Source organism: Colletes latitarsis, chromosome 7 (genome assembly GCF_051014445.1).
Source record: "Colletes latitarsis isolate SP2378_abdomen chromosome 7, iyColLati1, whole genome shotgun sequence".
NCBI lineage: Eukaryota > Metazoa > Arthropoda > Insecta > Hymenoptera > Colletidae > Colletes > Colletes latitarsis.
This window is the reverse complement of record NC_135140.1, coordinates 14,484,676-14,505,212: the sequence shown is the minus strand read 5'-3', so window position 1 is coordinate 14,505,212 and position 20,537 is coordinate 14,484,676. Positions and strand designations below refer to the sequence as shown.

The 20,537-nt window shown below is 37.7% G+C and overlaps 2 protein-coding genes across 11 annotated transcripts in view; one reads left to right on the top strand and one right to left on the bottom strand.

Moving 5' to 3' along the window:
• The first annotated feature begins 665 nt into the window (after positions 1-665).
• LOC143343524 (uncharacterized) lies at positions 666-4,808 on the top strand. The gene is made up of 3 exons (XM_076768502.1): positions 666-697; positions 2,495-2,825; positions 4,590-4,808. Exons 1-3 carry the CDS (start codon positions 666-668, stop codon positions 4,806-4,808), a joined length of 582 nt encoding a protein of 193 aa, XP_076624617.1.
• A 299-nt stretch (positions 4,809-5,107) lies between these two features.
• Positions 5,108-20,537, bottom strand: part of LOC143343512 (pyroglutamylated RF-amide peptide receptor) — a 58,354-nt gene continuing 42,924 nt past the window's right edge. For 2 of the 10 annotated variants that reach the window (XM_076768481.1, XM_076768480.1), the window contains 4 exons: positions 18,882-19,005; positions 17,466-17,626; positions 16,469-16,630; positions 11,240-12,324 (listed from right to left, as the gene is read on the bottom strand). In XM_076768481.1, the coding sequence (XP_076624596.1) occupies positions 12,189-12,324; positions 16,469-16,630; positions 17,466-17,626; positions 18,882-19,005 (583 nt within the window). In that variant the 3' untranslated portion in view covers positions 11,240-12,188. The other 8 variants (XR_013079982.1, XM_076768486.1, XR_013079983.1 and 5 more) reach the window with 8 other exon arrangements.

Here is a 20,537-nt window from a genome sequence, read left to right as displayed (position 1 = left end):
ATTTCGGCCGCGAGAAATTTCGAAGAGCTATTACGTAATATTACGTAATATTACATAATGTTACGTAATATTACGTAATTTTGCCGAAAAATTCCGGCCGCGAGAAATTTCGAAGAGCTATTACGTAATATTACGTAATATTACATAATGTTACGTAATATTACGTAATTTTGCCGAAAAATTCCGTCCGCGCGAAATTTTGAAGAGCTATTACGTAATGTTACGTAATATTATATAATATTACATAATAGCTTTTTAAATTTTTCGCCGAAAAATTCAGGCCGGAGTTTTAGCCGCTGCCTGAAACTTCTTGGAAATTTCAGGGATTCCGAGAAGTTTCAGGGATGCCGGTAAGTTTCAGGGATCCGAGAATTTTCAGAAATTCTTAGAAATGACGTCATTTCCAGGAATTCGCAGAATTTCCTGGCGGCGGGAAATTTTAAAAGATTCGGAGTGTCTTATAACTAAGGGAATGATTTCGATAGGAAAAGAAGGGTAAAAATGATGAGAACACATAGAATTCTTTGAAATTATATCATTTATTGTCATAGATTTACATTATACAACACTTTAATACATATAAACATATTATATTATATTAAATCGTGTCACAATTTGTCAGCAACGGTCAGCAGTGATCAGCGATGGTCAGCTGACGTCGGGAGATGCTGGCAGAGGTCAGCAGAGGCATACAGAGGTAAGTAGAGTCCAGCAGGGGCAAGCAGTAACAAGTAGTAATCGTTATACGTTGTCAGAAGTATCAGGACTGGTCAGTAGCGGTCAGCAGAGTCCAGCGGAGGCAGGCAGAAGTCAGTAGTAATCGTTATACGTTGTCAGAAATATAAGCGGTGGTCAGCAGAGGCCAGCAGAGGCTGGGAGAGGCTAACAGTAGCCAGTCGTAATCGTTATACGTTGTCAGAAGTAACAGGAGTGGTCAGCAGCGGTCAGCAGAGTCCAGCGGAGGCAGGCAGACGTCAGTAGTAATCGTTATACGTTGTCAGAAATTCCAGGAGTGGTCAGCAGCGGTCAGCAGAGGCTGGGAGAGACTAATAGTAGCCAGTCGTAATCGTTATACGTTGTCAGAAATTCCAGGAGTGGTCAGCAGCGGTCAGCAGAGGCCAGTGGAGACCTTTTGACAGGAGGATCGGTTATTAGTTGTTCAAGAGCGAGAAGGGAAGTGTGAGCCTTTCTCTCTCGACTCCTACGAGACGGTCCGAACTTACTTTGGGCATCTTTGGTGAATCGAGAAAAAGGGCATGCGTCAGTTTGCTTTTGGCGACTTTCCGAAACTCTATGAGCTCACGTACGCGTGATCTGACATAGTGTGAGAGAGCACCTTCGGTGGCTTTCTGGCATCTCTGAGCTATCAGTGTCCACTCATGAGGATGCTTGCGTCAAGGATTTATTTATTCCTTTATCCAGTCGTCGATGCTCAAAAATAACATTTTCAAAATTTATTCTCACGAGTATCGTGGACGTTCGTAAATCATGAATAAATATGTACGAAAAATGTCGAAATTAAGAACCTTGTACCTTTTTTGTAGAAAAGATCAAAAGAATGAAACTGTAGACTAGAATATCCCCTTAAGGAAGATGAGAAGCCAGGATCATCCCTTAATCACAATTAATTAATCAGATTCCTCAGCCGTGTCGCGTGATAACGGCTTATTTACCTTAAGGAATCATAGTAATCGAGTAGGGTCGACCTTAATCGTTCTGGGGCGTTCATCCTTGAAATCAAGACCGGTGCATTTCCTGCTGTCTGGGTTGGTTATCATCGTCGTTTTCCAACGTTTAACTCCAGCGCATTCCCGATCCGATCTGTTTAAGCGACATCAACTTCCGGCCGTTTTACAGCCTCAAAGTAAGAGCCACTTTCAGCCGAGAACAATTTCCGGTCGCGGTTACGTGGCGCGTGTTATCTACTTGGAAACGAGCGTACTCTTATAAAGATTACCAGGAAAGGTGTTACAAGGTAAAAACAGCAACGTCAGAGGTGCAGCCATCGGGAAAATCAAATCGCTTCCAATTACCATTCGACAATAGCCGCTATTGTAATTGCAAATTGCAACTGCGAATTTTCCACGGGTTACCAAGGGAACAGGGATTTTGATGAGCTCGGGTCTCGCCTCTCCGATGAAAAATCTAGCGAAATCGGTGAATAAATTTTCCACGTGAAACGTTCTAACGGGGTCAGTGGAACGTACCACGCAATCATATGGGGTGTCCAAGTATTGCTGCTGAAATCTAGAAGAAGATGATTCTACGCGGGAAAAAATCGGAAGGGTGGAATAAATTTCGTTCTGCTCGAGTTCACGGGAATCCATTTCACCCCGGTTTGCTGGTTTTTTCACTCTGAAAACGTTTCATTAGCGACAACCTAGAGTCGTCTCGAGACTGCGTCTCGATTAAATTTCATTTTAAACTCCTCGCGAGTCGGCGACGCGTCGCTCGAGCGATTTGCCAATCTCGTTGCACGTTCACCGTTTCACAGCTTCCTCGACGGGGACATTTTCCAGGTACAAAACACTGGAATCTGCCCGTTGACTTTTCGACTTCGCGTAATCGACGCGTTCCGAGGCAATATTCCGCAAATAAGCGCGCCAGAGAAATCTCCGGAGGGACCGGGCAAAAGGAAAACGAGGGGGAAGATCAACGACGAAAAAAGAAGGAATACACCGAGAATGCCGGAACTCAGGAACGTTCTGGGACGAAACGAGGAACAAGCGATATTTGGCGGGGAATTGGAACGATCGGCGGATCGATGTTTTTCATTTTCGAATCTCGACGAGAATATGCAGCTATCGGTGCCGGAAAAAAAAAAGGTATTTTCGTTTCGGGGGAAAATCACCTTAAACGATATATTTCCTCCGCGTGAAAATGAAATCTCTGACTATGGAACATTGCAAGCATTTGTAAATTTATTATATATCGCAAATATAATATATTTTATATTTTGTTGAACCAAGGCAACTGTAAGTACGTAGTAACGATGTTCGAGTAACGTTTTGTAATAATATTGCAAATTATAATTTGAATGTCACTTTAATTTAAACTGAAGTGGTTTTGATATTAAATCAAAAAGTTTGATTTATGTGACAAAGACAAAGCGAAACTCTACTGGTATCGCTATATCGGTAGAAGGTCTTTTATAAAAGCTTTTATATTGCATTGGAGTATATTGCATTTTTTTTTTCTATAAAAATGTATCATATTGCGTCGAAGCGATAGAAACAGAAGCAATCGAGGCAGACAAGAAATCGTGTTGTCAATGAATACTATACTAAAAAAGTATGGGAACTCGAAAGGAATTAAGATTTAATAAACAAATTTATTAATGTCAACTAGAACACTTTCATAAACTACGAAAGTTTTTACTATGGAATTTTTTGAACTCACTGTAGAGTCAATTGCAAAAATGATACAAGCTTTAATTTCTTATGTTGCGCACAAAAAATTTGATTGCATTAATCAATACACAGCAGAGTTTGGCAAATTTTTTCCACTGGTTTTTACGGTTTTTATGGTTTTCTTTTTTCGTGACTGCCATGATTGATTGATTAAACAGTTGTGTATGCATCGTTAAAAATGCTTACACGAAAGGCTGCGATCCTCGACTGATTTAGCAACGGAAAAAAATATTTTCGACGCCATTTATTATTTTTGCGCTGTTTAAATAAATTGTTCGTACTAAAATCTTCGTAAAGTAGCTCAATTTCAGATTCGACGTTTTCGTACTAAAGATTCTTGTGTTTTCGTATTGACTCAGACTTCCGTCTGCTTTTTCTCTTTGCATACGCCTTGCAAATGAATTTGGTTGCCCGAAGTCATCAAAAGCTGATCGCGTGGGTCGATAGTTCCAGTTTTATGACACGTTCCAGCTGTTCGATGCGAGGATCGTGACTTTCTAGCTAATTGCGCTGCTCAAGGAAAGTTCAGAGAGTTTAGAAAATGAATTATTTAGACGTCAATCGTGACAAATGTCTCTTTTTATTTCTATCTTTATGTTAAAATCATAAATGTGTATGTTAGACAAATGATACGTGAATGAAACGTTAGTTCACGAATGATTTTGAAGTTTCTATTTGTTAGTGGTGAATGAAATTTGCTAAACTCTGCTCTATTATCTAATAGTAGTTTATAAATCTGACAAAACGTTCGTAAAACACGTCTATCATTAAAATTAACACAGAAATGGTCAGTAAAACTGTTTCAAAGATAGGAATAGTATCATTGAAGCTGCTATGAATTTAGTATGCTTGCGTGAATATAACAAGATCAATCGAGCATGTGGGTACCTGAAACAGATCCCACTGTGGCTGTTAATCTTTCGATGCTTTAACTAAAATTTGGAACGTTATAGCTCCGATGAGATCTACTTGACCCCAAAAGTAACTTTAGCTGTACCCAAACGATGCAGATCCATTTGTTTACGTAATACAATTTTGGGATTAATGCATGTTCTTATTTCCTGTAAAAATATCGAATTCAAAGATACGAAATGTCATCTGATATCTTGATAAACCCTACGAGAACAAATCAATATTGAAAAAATAGTTTTTAATAAGAATAGACTCCCGTATTTACAGATGGAATTCGGTATACATTTCCATCGACCGAGCATGGACGGTGATTCCACGAAAGAAAAAGTCGCAGAAACGACTACGAAAGGGAAAAAGAAGAGAAAGGAACCGTCGAAAAGGGATGATTCTGAGAAATTGAACTACTGTTACGTGCTGGTGTTGGAATTAACTTTGGGGAGCTCGGTGTTCGTGCAGGACTTTGTAATAATATGTTCGTTGAAATAGAGAATTGCGGTTTGATTCCAATTTCCATTCTAATCTTGATAAGATTTATTCGCCGGATAATTATATTTTCGCTACTTTTTTCTTCTGTGGGGACTCGTGAGAATCGTAAGAGGGCAGAAAAAAGGACAAGAGGGGGCTCGTTTCGACTGGGTCTCAAAGGATTGGAATATTGGGGGTCGTTTGAGCGCTTGTGAGAGCGCGACCCCTCTGGTGGCGAGCATAGGAAGCAACGCCACACTTCGAAAGTAGTAAAATTCGTCAAGCGTCAAATTACTTATTACGCAATTAAAATTTTTTCTCGATTTATTTTACTATTTACACGCAACGTTCGCGTAAAAAATTGATACACTGCCATTGTAAAAATAAATACACAGTTGAGAATCATATCACATCGTCGCGGATACGAGCGACGCGATGCCAAACAAAAGAATACGGAACAATATTAATTCGTTACAGCTGTGAAAACGAAACGACTAGTCTGACAATATTTCTCCACGCAGATAAACCAGTATCTCCGTATAGGTATTGTGCACGCACGCATACACGCAGACACACAGTTTTCGTAATCACACACAAATTATATACAGATATACCACGAATTTATAATTAACGCGAACGGAAGCTTGCCCGTCATTTGTTTCTTTAATTAGACAAGTAATTGAGCCATCACGTTGGAGACGAATATTTTACAAATGTTCGATCGATTCCTCTGTCCAAGAATTCGAGGAATGGAGATCGACGTATCTAAAATATACCAAATCTCTAAAGTTTGACTGCTCCGTGTCAGTGTATCAACAATGTCAACTTTAAAAAGTAATCAGGTCTACCGGAAAATAGGAGGAAGCGATAAGTTTGCTGCATTTTTCAAAAACTAAGAAAGAAGAAAGAATGTATGCTTACATTTAAAAAGAAACTTTGCTCGAGTAATACTGTTGCAATGAATGATGGAACGTGCAGGACGTTCGAAGTAGCAGTCGCTACGAGACGAGCGTAAATTGCCTGCGGCGGCTTTAGTCTCGACAAAGTTTGTAAATGGTATAAAAAAACAAAAGCAACTGTTTCGAAACGCAAGATGAAATCAGTGTCGAAACTAAAAACTTTTCACGACGAAAGAAACTTGATCTGTGTACAGAAACACACGGACCATAACAATTATTTTAGGTCATCTTTATGAAAGGAAATGTTATAAATTTCAATGGTGGGAATACAAAATCAAATTTTAATAGCCTTGGAATTCGAAAAAATTAAACATTAAGAGAGTTGGTATATTTATGACACGCTTTATATTTTGACACTGATCGACCGAACGTGTTTCGTTTGTCTTGTCTAACAAGTACAAGCACAATAAATTTAAAAAATACATCTACGCTCGAGGTCCTTAAAAAATTAGTTCAGGGCCAAGAAATTTCTGCGTACGCCTTTATAGTGACGATACTTGAAAAAGGGTTGGGACTATTTGAATATTTCATCGACACTCGAATGCTACAAATAAAGAACTATTTATATTTGAATAGAGTAACGTCTGAGTATAGAACAGCAAAAATGAAAATACGTCGTGTTATGTATAACGTATCGTTTTCCCATTAGTTTAGCATCGTATTAGAATTCTTGGCAAAAGAATATGTAACGTGGATATTGGTGATACGTTTCAATATTACGTCTTTGTATTGATCGATCATCGAGTCGCGTGTACGAATGAGCCGATGTCGTAACTAAAATCAACGATACTTTCAAGATGATCAATAATCTGCATGTACGTAAACACGTACGAACACAGTTGTACATAGACGTGCACAAATACAAGCAGCTCGTAACGGTAGCATATCTTACGATACTGTACGATAGCGTATAATATCGCGTTTGATAGCTTGTCACGATCTATCCACTGCACTATCCATAATTTAATACCAAATGTGATAGCAGTAGGGTAAGGCTGCCTCACGATAGAGATTATCGAACCCGGAAATTCCAAAACTCTTGGTGCCTGGTCTGAGCTTGGAATTATTTAACACTAATAAAAAAAACCAATTTTCTTGCCGCTGAGAAATATTTTAAGAGGGTGAGATACCACCGCTCGAAGAAACTAAACTTACCCCCTTTCACGGAATAACTTTAGAACGATAAGAAATGTAAAAAAAAAAGTTGCACAAATTTATTTTGATTCGTTTTATACAGAATAAAAACGATATTTTTGATTCTTCGAATAAAGTTTCTAATAACATATTTGAAACGTATAAAAGATTTCAGTAAAATTAAAGAAATAATACATCGATGCTAGAAATTAATAAATACAAAGGTTCGTTTAAATATTATTTAAATACATACTGTTTACGGAAGCGTTAAATTATTCGACAACTAGTCCCAATCCTATTTTCACGATGAAAGCTATTTGTACAAATGTCTTGGGGCGTTCTAGTTTAATCGAATAAGTTGATTAGTTCAAACACGATTAACGAGATACGTAAACGTCTTACGTATTTCTTTTCTTTTATCGGTTAGCGATTCGTTTCCCCATTTTATTTCGATAATCAACGAAGATTCCTGTTACACAAATATTATATACTTAATTCGAATAGACGATTATAGACTTAAGGACGCGACTAGGCGTCCCTGAAGCATAGCGATTGCTTCGAATGATATGAAGAGAAAAATCTTTTTCGTTTCTCCCTGTATTTTTGATTTCGTAGAACTTTACCAGAATTTCTCTATCCTACGTGTGATCGATAGGATTTCAAGCACGTCAACGCTCCTCGCGAATTAATTTCTATGCCCTTACGCGTACAAATAAATAAGCGAGTACGCTACGTTATAGTGTTTTATTACATCGAGTAAGCGCGGAGAGAATAATGTCGCAATGAAAAATGGACGCATGGTCTGTGGGCGAATTCGTTTCGATCGCCGCGAGAAACAGTTCTTGGTAGTCCATCCTGCAGTCTCCAACAGTCGTACTCCGTTTTTAATAAATATAGCGTTAGAAATGTGTCAAGGACAATTGAAAATAGGAATGGGTACCCGAACGTATCACGAGAACTATTTAGGATCAAGTTAAATTATTTCTAAAACGATGTTTCGCTCATAATGTTTGTATCCTTTGCGATATTTTATAATATTATTTTTTAAATACTTCGAGTGGTTCGGATAAGTGAATTTTTCAATTTGGAAACAATTTTTGTCTTGACATTGTGTGTAACTTTATTCTAAATAGTTTTCCCTGACATCCACGCGCAACAGACACATTCGGTTTAAATTGGGCCACTTTGTACACGCACCGTTCCGAAAGTTTACTCGTTAAAAACCAACGAACGACCTGCATTGTCCCATGAGTAATTTAAAATGTTGTTCCACTTCCAGATCGATGTACAGCCGTTCGTCAAACGTTGCAACCGCGTTCGTTGCATTTTTTTTCACCCGCGAGACGTTCAATCCTCGTCGATTCTAAATCGCTTCCGTCGAGTTACCGGATGGATGGTCCGCTTTGGTCCAGAGTTGTCGGGTACCCGCGCATAGTTAATACTTACTGGTAAAAATAATACAAGTGTCTCCGTACTACAGTATCTCCCGTTTATGAAAAACCAAATCGGGACTGTTCGTTTTCACGTGCCCGGGGAAGGTAGCCATTACAGGTATAAAGATTTTTACATCCAGTCGAGGTCAAATCACGTACTGTTTGTCGAGAATTCCGGCTCAATTGTTTACTCTCAATTATACGTTCACCGCTGAACAAATTTTTGTGCTTTTCATATTTTCGTGCGAGTATTGCCAATGGATCGCCGCCATCTGCAAGATGGAAATGAATCCCAACACGACTTCGTCTGGATTATGTTCAATTATGCGAGTTTATGTATTTTATTTAGTAGAAAATATTGACTCTTGCGAGTATTTCATTTCTTAAAGGATTTTCATATTTTAACATTTGAATTAGATTCTCCTTATAATTTGTAAATCACGAGTTCATAATTGTTGGCCTACTATCACAATTTTTATAGAAAAAGTACGATCTCTAAACGTAAATAACTATACAGGGTGTTCGGGCACTGGAATAAATTTTAATGGGGGATTCTAGAGGCCAAAATAAGACGAAAATCAAGAATATCAATTTCTTGATTGAGACTTCGTTGAAAAGTTATTAAAAAATAAAATTAAAAAATTTCAAATCATTCTGAAATAATTATTGTTGGTTGCGGGGGTCAATTACAATCATTTTTGGTCATTAGACATACCCCCGAAATCCTACGCACTTTCGAGAAAAAAATTCCTTACCGAAAATGTAATATCTGGCCAGAAATGTCTGCCCGAATTTTCATGTGAACCTTTAAAACGTCATAACTCCTGAACGGATTGGACGATTTTAATGTTTAAAAAAGCAAACTACGCGTATTCTGATGGAGAATATGTACACATCGCAAAAATATTGGAAAAATTGGTCCCTTGACCCTGCAAAATGAGAAAAACACCATAAAAATGGTCCAATTTTCAAACAGCCATAACTCCTACAATAGTGAATATATTTCAATGAAACTTTTTTCTGAAGTAGAGCTCATGAGTACCTACAAAAAAGTATTAGATAACTTTTCTGTAGAGCATCAAACAAAATTACTAAAAATGAAAAAGGAATTTTTAAGAAAAATCGACTGGGGGTAGGTGCCTAAATTTTTCGGCGAAAAAAAAAATTTCAAATCGTTCTGAAAAAATTATTTCTAGATTCTGGGGTCAAGTACAACCATTTTTGGTGAATAGACATACCCCCGAAATCCTGCCCATTTTCGAGGAAAAAATTCGAGTAGATACTGAAATTTTTAGACGAAAAAAAAAAATTTCAAATCGTTCTAAAAAAATTATTTCTAGATTCTGGGGTCAAGTACAACCATTTCTGGTTAATAAACATACCCTGAAAATCTTAACCAGTTTCGAGAAAAAAATTCGAGAAGATGTGAAATTTTTCGACGAAAAAAAAAATTTCAAATCGTTTTGGAAAAATTATTTTCGGTTGTGGGGGTCAATTACAATCATTTTTGATGAATAGATATACCTTCTAAATCTTGCGCATTTTCGAGAAAAAAATTCAGTACGCGCGGAACTTTAAACGTTAATAACTTTTTAACGAAGCCTCCATCAACAAATTGGTACTCTTTATTTTCGTCTTATTTTGGTCTCTAGAATCCCCCATTATAATGGGGCCGAACACCCTGTATACTTTTTATTTCTATATATTAATTTCAGTCCATGTTGTAAATTGTCAAGCTAAATGAAATAAAAAATTCTGTAAAGTAAAAGTCAACATTAGAAATCGAAAATCTATGACCATCCTGATCATAAAACTGATATTGATATATGCACAGTGAGTTATTTCAAAGTTATGCTTGTGCATCAGATGTCATTTACTGATATAAAGCAATATTTATCGACAGTAGTTTGTCATGCTCCATCAAACTACTCTCTAGGGTTTAGTATCAAGTCATTTAGGCTACGTAATAAACAGAACTGTTGGGCATTTCGTACAAAGTAGGGGTCCTCTGGAAAAACTGCTGAGTTACCAAGGGTATCGTAAAAAAGTTGCTGAGCCACCAAGTACATCGTAAAAAAAAAGTTCCAGAATCTCCACCATGCATGAATTTCTTCTTTATCGAGATGTTAAAAAAGTTTTGCAACAATTATTTCCTTTACTTACAACTGCCTGAATATTTAATTCCAGTTGTAATTCAATGAAGAATAAAAGTTCCAAAAGTATTGTTACAAGTGTTGCAAGACCAATTCAAACTTGCACTCGTGTGTGATTAAAAATCGTTCGATCGAGGTCGTGTTGGGACTCATTTTCTCTGAGAAGCTCCAGTTAATCTATTGGCAATAATAATAAAATGTAAAACTGTACTTTCTGATTGGGAGTTACTGCATTCATAAAATACAATTTGTAAATATTTCAGAAAGTCTTAGGAGGAGGGGAGCTTGTTGAGTTGATTCAAATCTTAAAAACAATTCTCACAATATTTCCAAATAAATTTTTGGTTGTCGTCTATGTATCTAAGATTGACGTTTAGTAATCAATTTTGGTTTATTCAAGATATTATTAAACAAAACAAAAATAAATCAATATATTCACGTATAAACTTCTCAGAACCCTTGAAATTTTGAATTATGTACATCTTATTCAAACAGAAACAATATAATAATATATTACGTTTATTTGTTTGATTTTTACGGACTTAACTGATAATGTGGGTTATTTCGAACGACCAAAATTACTTTGTTTCTAATTAATATTGTGATTAGATTGTTTTGTAACATATTGTGCTGTTATATTAAAAAAAAAAGGAAATAACAAGTGGTTACTTAAACATTTTTATTTTGTTTAAAATAAAAATATTTTACCATCTGCTTCGTCCTCTGCAAACTTCCCTCAATGGACAAAACTTCGATTCCTGAAAGCAGAAATTCCGTTAAACAGCACTCGATTAAATTTTTACTAAAAAGACGGAAATAGGTTATAAGCTCGAGCGGAAACTTCATTATCGAAGATATTTCCCGCCATGAAAGAATTACTTTCCGTTTGCATATTACAACTTAATATATTACCACTCGAGCAGAGTTAGGCAAACTTTATTCGCGAATAACGAATACAAATTTTAAATCGATACGTAAAAGAAACTTTTATATACGTTTCATTCATAAATCTGTTTATGAAGAATCTATTAATGAACTTTTTAAACCAATATTCGGACGAGCAAAGGGGTAGAAGCTGATTTACGATCGAATCAAACGTTTTTACTCGTTATTCGAGAATCAAAGCCCAACTTCGAATAAATAAAATCCTCCTGGTACTCAAAGTGCTAGGTGTAGCACGTGTTTTAGTTTTTTCTCGGTAATTCGCGGAGATGTCCTGGAGACAATGGACTCGAAGTCCTGGGTACAGCCGTGTCCTCTCGTCGAGCATCGGAAAACAGTCTTCTCAGCGAGCTTTCCTCGTTCTCGCGCTCCCTCTTTTATGTATTCTTTATTTTATTTACCTGTGAACGGGCTGCCTCGACGTGGGCCGGGCACGACGAAAGAATCAAGTCCATCTGAAAGCAGACGCGATGGAAACGGACGAATGTAGAACGAAAAGCGGTTCGATGCTCGCGAAATTTCAAATTTCGACCGACCACCGACGCAACGAGCCAACGTCGAGACCAAAATCGATCGAACAAAGACGACGGATAAGCTATTACTCTTCGTGAACCAGCTCAGTACATTGCATTCTATTCAAATCGTCGATAAAAATTATACAACCTTTATTAATACGGAGGAGTACAAAGAGTTTCTATTTTCTTTCTTCCTCGAAGGAATCGATTTTATAAATATTTCATTCGGATACGCTGAGCCTTCGATGATCTTAATTTAGCATGACTAATGGATTAATGGAACGTTACTACGCGTTTCCCGCTGTTCCGAATGGTACGAGGAAAGGTTAATTTTGCGATAATAAACTAGGAACAAAAATGGTATCCAATCTCCGGGGTGTGCACCTGAAAACAAACACAAGCTGCAACAAAAATTCAAAAGGAACATTAAAAAAAAAAAAAGAAGCAAAAGAAACGGACAGTCGTTGCACTTCGACGCGTGCATATTGTAAAAACGCGTTGCAATTTATTCAACGAAAACGTCGACGAGTTCAAGCAAACGAATCTACGCCAATTTTAACTCGAACTTTATTGGATTTCGCGACCACAAATATTCGGATATCTGTTCGAAATAACAGGCGATTTTCCATTTTCTAGTTCACGAGCGCGAAAACATTACAGCCAAAGGCTTGCAGTTGTATTACTCGGAATAGAACGACCAGCACTGTTATTCAAAGAGTAATTCAGTCCTTTGAGACTGAAATAAAATGGGAAAAGGTAGAAACTCCTTGAATGTTTTCATCGAGTTCCACGATGAAGAGAAAGATCAGAATTTGTACGTTACGGAAATCCCTTAGCGCCATTCGACCCTCTTATAAAGAGACTTCTCTGGATGAAAGTTTGATCTTTTATAAGAAAAGACCGTGAACTTGGAGCCTTCGATTTTATCGAAACTTTTGGAACATGTAGTGGACGTCTTCCTTTTACAGGGTGCTCAGCCAGCCCAGTGAAAAATTTTAATGGTGGATTCTAGAGGCCAAAATAAGACGAAAATTAAGAATATCAATTTATTGATTGAGGCTTCGTTAAAAAGTTATTAATTTTTTTCTCGAAAATGCACAAGATTTCGGGGGTATGTCTATTCACCAAAAATTATTGTAATTGATCCCCACAAACGAAAATAATTTTTTTAGAACGATTTGAAAAATTTTTTTTTCGTCGTAGAATTTCACATCTTCTCGAATTTTTTTCTAGAAAGTGGGTAGGATTTCGGGGGTATGTCTATTCACCAAAAATTATTGTAATTGATCCCCGCAAACGAAAATAATTTTTTTAGAACGATTTGAAATTTTTTATTTTCGTCGAAATTCCAGGGGAATCGGAATGTCAGGGTCAGACATTGTATTTTCGATAAGGAATTTTTTTCTCGAAAGTGCTTAGGATTTTGGGGGTATGTGTAATGACCAAAAATGATTGTTATTAACCTCCCCAACTGAAAATAATTTTTCTAGAAGGATTTGAAATTGTTTAATTTAATTGTTAATAACTTTTTAACGAGGCGTCAGTCAAGAAATTGATATTCTTGATTTTCGTCTTATTTTGGCCTCTAGAATCTCTTAAAATTTTTCCTAGGGGTGGCCGAACAACCTGTATAAATCGTCCACCCTTATGGGGACAGGAACTCGAAACTTTTAGAGTTATTTGTTTTTGAAGTCTTTCATAAGCCGTTAAATGCTGGTTATACGGTTATGCAATGCGTAAACATCGTAGAATATCAGTCGAGAGTCACAGACACTCCCAAACGTTGTCATTCTTCCCCCTTCCATATTCGATATCAACGAACAAGAATCCTAAGAAGAACTATAAAAATTATAGCGAGGAAGCTATTATAAAAGCATTAGATCAAAAAATTTGAAGTACTCTAGAGAAGAAAATTCTTTTTGTAGTCACGTTTGAAACGCGGGGAGAATATTATTAACTAAAACTCGGGGAAAACACTTACGGACAAAAATTAAGAAATTCTGAATTCATACGTTAGCGTCAATGCACTTTGACGATATTTTGATGTTAAATAGTTTGACACTATTAAGTCCGACCGCTGAACGATGGCTGGAAATTTGTCGAATAGTTGGTTGTTAGATGATATTGTTTGTGAAATGTAAGGGTTTAGAAGGATGACCGCCATCGTTCTACTAAAGAATGCGATCTTGCTCCCAAAGGATCTGACCACAGCGTGGGGAAGGCTGGAATGTTTTCTGGTAAAAGGACTATGAGAAACCACGTAGGGCACGTAGACAACAATTTTTTAAATCGAGACGCGTACTCTACCAAATGATAAAAATTTTAACAATTTTATTTCTATGCAGGTTATTTCCTTTATTCTGCACATCTTAATATCCTCGTTATTTTTGCTGATAAAAAAAATATCTCGGAACAAATCAGCAAAAATAACGAAAATATTAGGACGTGCAAGATAAAAGAAACAATCTGTACATATGCGATAGTTCAGATTGTTCTTAAAATTTCGTTAGTCCGAAAAAAGTTGGATCAGGGGAACACAAAGAAAACCTCTTCAGGAATATATGTATTTGCTAACAGATGATACAAATAAAATAGTAAAGTACAAAAGAGTAAAATTGTCGTAAATGTACAAAATAACTTAGGAGTATATAACCAAATAAAAAGGTTAAAAGGACTTACATGCAAATCTTAAATGGCAGAGACATAGCGTGGTCACATGATACCGGTACAAAAAGTTAATTATGTAAAAGAAGAAAGCCATAATCGAAACAAATCCGTGACCGTCCATAACCTAAAAATAGAAAAGTAAATTAATGAAATTGTGTTCGAAGAAAATTAAAATAATACCTAAGAGACCTGATAGTGTGTTTTCAAAAAACAAAGTTAGTTTCTTAACTTTTGTCCGTAAGTGTAATTATTACGAGATCAGTTATTGCACAGTTGCGATTGCATCCTTTTTTTCAACGGAAAACTTGGTCTACATACGAAATAAATATTTCTTTTATCGCCGGAACTAAGGAAAATGCGATATCTCAAAACTACGTCAAAATTTCTACAAATTTCTACAGATTACTTCAAAATGCTGTCGTTTCGTCTATTTTTAATATTTGCAATTTCTTCTAGTTCCGGCTATAATCACACTCCTATAATTTAATAACTTCTTTTGTTTCTTCGAATTCGGTGCACTAAAAACAAGTCTTCTATATCTTTAAAATATTATAGTCTGTAGTTTAATTAAGTTAAAAACTGATATCATAAACAGATATTCTTTTATAAAATTTAAAAACTGTCGTCATTTTTCCGTGTTTAGATTAGACTGCCCCTTTAATCGTCCGACGAGTGGGACAGTTATCCAACCTGTTTTTTGTTGAATGAACAGAGGATGCAAATGTAACCCCTACTCTTTCGTATCGACCACTGCATAATAATTCTCAATTTGACACCGCGGATCGAAAGTTTCTCGCGTAACCAAATTTCTCGACGTTCCGTTTTCACGACCAAGTTCCTTAAAACCAATACGTTTAAGACCCCCGTTCTCATTTCCTCAATTCGTAAAACATACTCGTAAATGCCGGCGGCGCGCGTAAAATCATTTTACGGTTTGCACACGCGTTGATACTGTCGCGATACAATTTACGGACGACAGATTTATCCTCTTGTATCGGGCTGTTTCGATACCCGTAACAGTAAACACAGAATATATATCGGGTTACTGTTTACTGTTAATGTATTTCAAATAGCCGGATGTTGAAAGAAGGTACAAATCGCGAGCATGAAAAAAAACGAACGATCATGTCGAATGTCGTACGCGAAATTTGGTCGATCTAGGGATTGCAAAATCAACTTTCACGTGTAATCTGATCGAACGTTCAATCAACATACCGGTAGTTCATCGCTATTATTTTCCACAGATCTATCAATAACAAACAGTCGATATTAGCGAGAGATATTTTGTTTCATGCAATCGTGCAATTTTATTCTAGATACAAATATAAAAAAAAAGTAAACAATATATGGTTCATCGGTTCTTTCTAAAAAAAAATACATATCCAACGAACGTCAAATTATGTTTGGCTTCCGAGAAATATTGTACGACGAATTGTCTGGTTAAAACATTTCGAGAAATCGTTCGGTATTTACCGGCGAATAAATCTTATATCCGCCGTTTGCCGATAAACCGGTTTACTGGTATTGCAATCCCCCGCTTAAGACGTTAAACCCGATCGTGAAGAAAATTACAGACCATTCACGCTGCGCGTCCACGCGAGCCAACGTGGCGACCAGAGAAACGTCTTTCGAGTTGTAAATATCATAATTAAACACGGGGCGCACGTATTACTCTAAGGGTTGCACGATTCGACTGCGTGCAGTGTCTACCGCCTCAGGGTATCATACATATTTATCCATACCAATCTGAAATTCAAAACAGTGATATCTTCGACTGAGCCTGTGTTGTGTGTTCTCGTTATTTTAAAGAGGATAGGTACGAAAGGCAGAAAGAGACCGCGATAGTGAAACGTGTGCGCGTTTATGGTAGCTGCGTACCTGACGCTGGTGGTCCTGGTCTGGCTGAGGCTGGGATGCCTCTTCACCGGCGCTCTGTAGCCTCTTCTGGGACAGCAGATCCACCAGCCGCCGCATGCCGCGGACAGGAAGCTCTCCCTGAAGTGCTTCGACATGAATCCGTAAACGATCGGATTTATGCAGCTGGAAGTATAACGAATTCGAAAAATATACCGGACGGGCGCCTTTAGTATCGCGCCAGACTTCGACACCGTTTTAAACGAGAATCTACAGTCACGGTAAAAATGTCTCGTTGAAAAGTTCGGGGATAATTTGGAAACGGGGATTCAAAGTGTTCCACGTAACATAAATATATTCCAACGACTTCTTCTAGCGACGACGAAGAACGTGAAACGAATGGCGGCACCGTGAGGCGTATACCGTAAACGTTAACTATTATTAGTTCGATTGAGCGCAATTAGTCCATAGTATTGATTCTTCCATAGGCGTATCATTAAGTTAAAAAGGGGTCATTACGTCGATGAGAGCAATCGCACCTCAACGACGATTATTAACGTCGTCAGACTACATCACGAATGGAAATAAATGAAACGGGAATCGATAGCGCCTCGAAGGGGGTGTTCAAGAATGGCACGAGGAAATGCAACGTTTCGTCGAGCATTAATTGAATGTCTTTGCACCTGCGACGATCCTATGGAAAACAACCCACGTACAATTCTGTCGCTATTTGCGTCGACTGTTCTCCCTTTCTCTATAAAATTGCACCCACGGCGAGGAAAGCGTCAGTTTTCTTGCAACAACTTCGTTAGAAAATAAAAGAGAGTAAAAATGAAGAAATGTGCAATTCGTTTGCAAGGTTTCGTTCTATCAAAATAAGAAGTCCCGATAGAACGTGATTCCTCGCAACCCGAGTACCTGTTCAGGGGAATAAGAATAAGAATAACGCCAATGGATGCAATAGCTTCCCGTTCAATGTCGCGCCAGGATATCGTCTCGAAATGATTGTAGTCGTGCGTACCTGTTGAAATAAGCCATCAGCTGAAAGATCGTATTAACGTGTTTGATTGTTCCTGTTTTGGTGCGTGGCAAGAAACCGTAGGCGGTGAGCACGTTGTTCACGAGGATCGGACCCCAACAGATGGCGAACAATACCACGACAGCCACCAGCATTTTCACCACCTACGACAAAAAACAATTCCAGACTGTTAACCCATTAAAACTTTCCTATACGATGATTTTAATGACATAGAATTCCTTCCTCGTGCCGAGTGAGAACCACTGTCGCGCGCACGCAGCTGTACGCAGGTTGCCTATCTACAGGCGCAACTCTAAATAACTTTTTAACGAATTTAAATAACAAATTGGTATTCTTGATTTTCGTCTTATTTTGGCCCCTACAATCTCCCATTACAATTTTTCTCAGGGATGGTCAAACACCCAGTATATGGATAATAGAATTTTTTTCTTGTGTTGGAGAAATTACTAAAAAAACATACATTTGTCGTAAAACGAGAATACTCGTTTCCCGTTGGTAATGTGTTAAGCTACGAGTCCCCCTCCCAATGTTACATTTCGAATAAACTTTCGCAGTTTTGTCTCTTATGTTATTTTCTTGGCTACGTTAATCCGGAACGGAGTTTGCCTTCGAGGAAGATCTGTCTCTGTTTGGGTATGAAAGTTTGCCCTATATTCAAGCTCCTCCCGTCGCTTTTTTACGACAGTTGATACTGTAAAACTTTATCGGTTGATACAGCTTGTTACTTATTTCAACCGCCGTGCTCGCCTCGTTCCTTTATCGGAAAAGTAATAAATGTTTTCTAAAAGCCTTCTCGCGGAGGGAAACAAAGCTAATAGTAATACCATTAGCACGCACGAAAGCCTTGCATCTTATTTACCCTAAAGTGCTGCTTGAAATGCACAATAATTACCATTCAAATGAAGGTGCCAGGCGGTTTGCTTAGGCGAACGGTATCAGACTTTTATGGATTTCAACGACGCCCGAGACTTTCCAACGTCTCTGTTCAAACACTTTTAACCGAGTGACGTTGACGAAACCACAATTAACGTTTAACACACTGGCGACTGGTAACGATCATTTACGCCGTTAATAAAAATCGACTTTCATATATAAAATATCGTTGAACTTTCGTATTTTATGCGCTCAAGTCAAAGTCAAGAACAGTCAATGTTCTTTTTAATAACTTTCAGGTTAATGACAGATTTATGTATCTTTGGGACCTAAAAAAACGATCGTCAATATTTTAACGTACTCCTTTTATCTACTTGTCTCTCGAGTTGTCGCACGATCGTCACCGAGCTGTAAGAACTTGAGAGACGATATCGCGTTAGTTCGCGACGACTGAAACTGAAGATCAGGTATCTGTTGAAAGTTGAAAAGTTTCTATCAACTGCCTGCAACTATTTCAAATCTAACCTGTTTCATGGTTCGAGATTCCTCCTCTGTTTGCCCGTCCTCCCGATAGGAACGACGTCCGTTCCGCGCATTCTGCCTTTGTGTCATGGGTATCGATTCAGTGTCGGTATTAGTCGGATTCAATCTGCAATACATCGAAGCATTTGATTAAACGTCGATCGCGTAGAGAAACAAAACGGATTTAACTTTTAAATTAACTCAGAGGGAAACTGCATGCCAGATCCCTGAAAAGGCGACGATAACGTACTAGCAGACTGGAGTGTTATTACAGTGAAGCTATTTTTAAATAGCTATTCGAAAAATAAACTGTCCTATCCGATCAGAAATTATTCATAAATAATTAGATCCTCCAAGTTATTTGATGAACCAAACGTTTGATAAATTTCCTTATATACGAGATCTACTGTGTCAGGTTCTATAGTTCGCGTTTCATACTGTCAGTTGTAGAGACTCTGTATCAGTTAACAGTGACAGAGCAAAGAAATATCTTTCATGATACAGCAGTGTTTGGACAACAGTGAGTCACTTTCGATCGGATAAGTGAAGGGTAGTCATCCCTACTACTGAGAGGAGACACCCCTTGACACACTAAGAAAGCTCAACGTCAAGCGATAACCTGATCTGGGCTCGAATTTCAGTGAAACATTCATATACTAATGCAAAGATGAAATATTTTTGTTTTTGTCTTTTTTTTTAAGGAAACTTTTATCAGTGTATTTGTGAGCGTTTTCTGATTAAAATAAGACCAAACACGATATACTTTGTTTTTAATCTCCTTCCGATAGAGTACAAAATAGTGTTAAATACGATTAAATACGCACTCGTTAAATACTCAAATATGCTCAAATACTCAAATATGCTAGAAAAATCTCAAAAATATACTAGTAAAGGTAAGATTGTTCGATCTGTATGCACCTTTACACAGATGTCCAAGACTAGAAAACTACAATGGTTTCCGCGGTTTTATCGCGAAATTACATAAAATAAACGTAACTCCCTCGTAGATAGAATGATATTGCAGTATTTTAAGAGAAATTTCATCGCTAAAAGTTGCAACGAAAACTGGACCGCGGCGAATTCGTTGTGTACGGTCAGCCTGTAGATCTCGTTCTTCCAAACTTTTTAACAAGCACGATAAACAACGACGCATCCGTGTAAAGATGCTGGTCCCTAGTCCGCGATCGATAAGGAGATATCGGTGCCAAGCTCGGTATCAAAAGTTTTCGTTCGGCTCGAAAACCAAACTCCCCCCCAATACGTCCGAGGAGTTTATCGAGTTTGCGGTCTCGTGGATCGACGAAACAACGAGGTCATACAGTACAGAAAACCGCGTGACATTTACGAAACAACTGCTATTCGATTATCGACACGTTTTTTAAAACATCCCCCTTTAAAGCCGGACACGTTCCCTCGAAATTCACCCGAGTCGTTCGTAAAACTGTTTCAAATTCCCTTCCAATCTAACTTTAATTTTTGTGCGATTCTCTTAAGACTTTTCCTCGAGGGTTTGGAGGTCCCTTTTACTGTCGTCTCCACAGCCCTCGAGTTTCGTGGAAACGGCTGCCACTCGGAACTTTCAGCGATTCTTTTCCCTGTAACGCGATAATTCCGTTCGTTGAAGCGCCACGGTAAAATACGCGTCGTAGTCTAAAATTT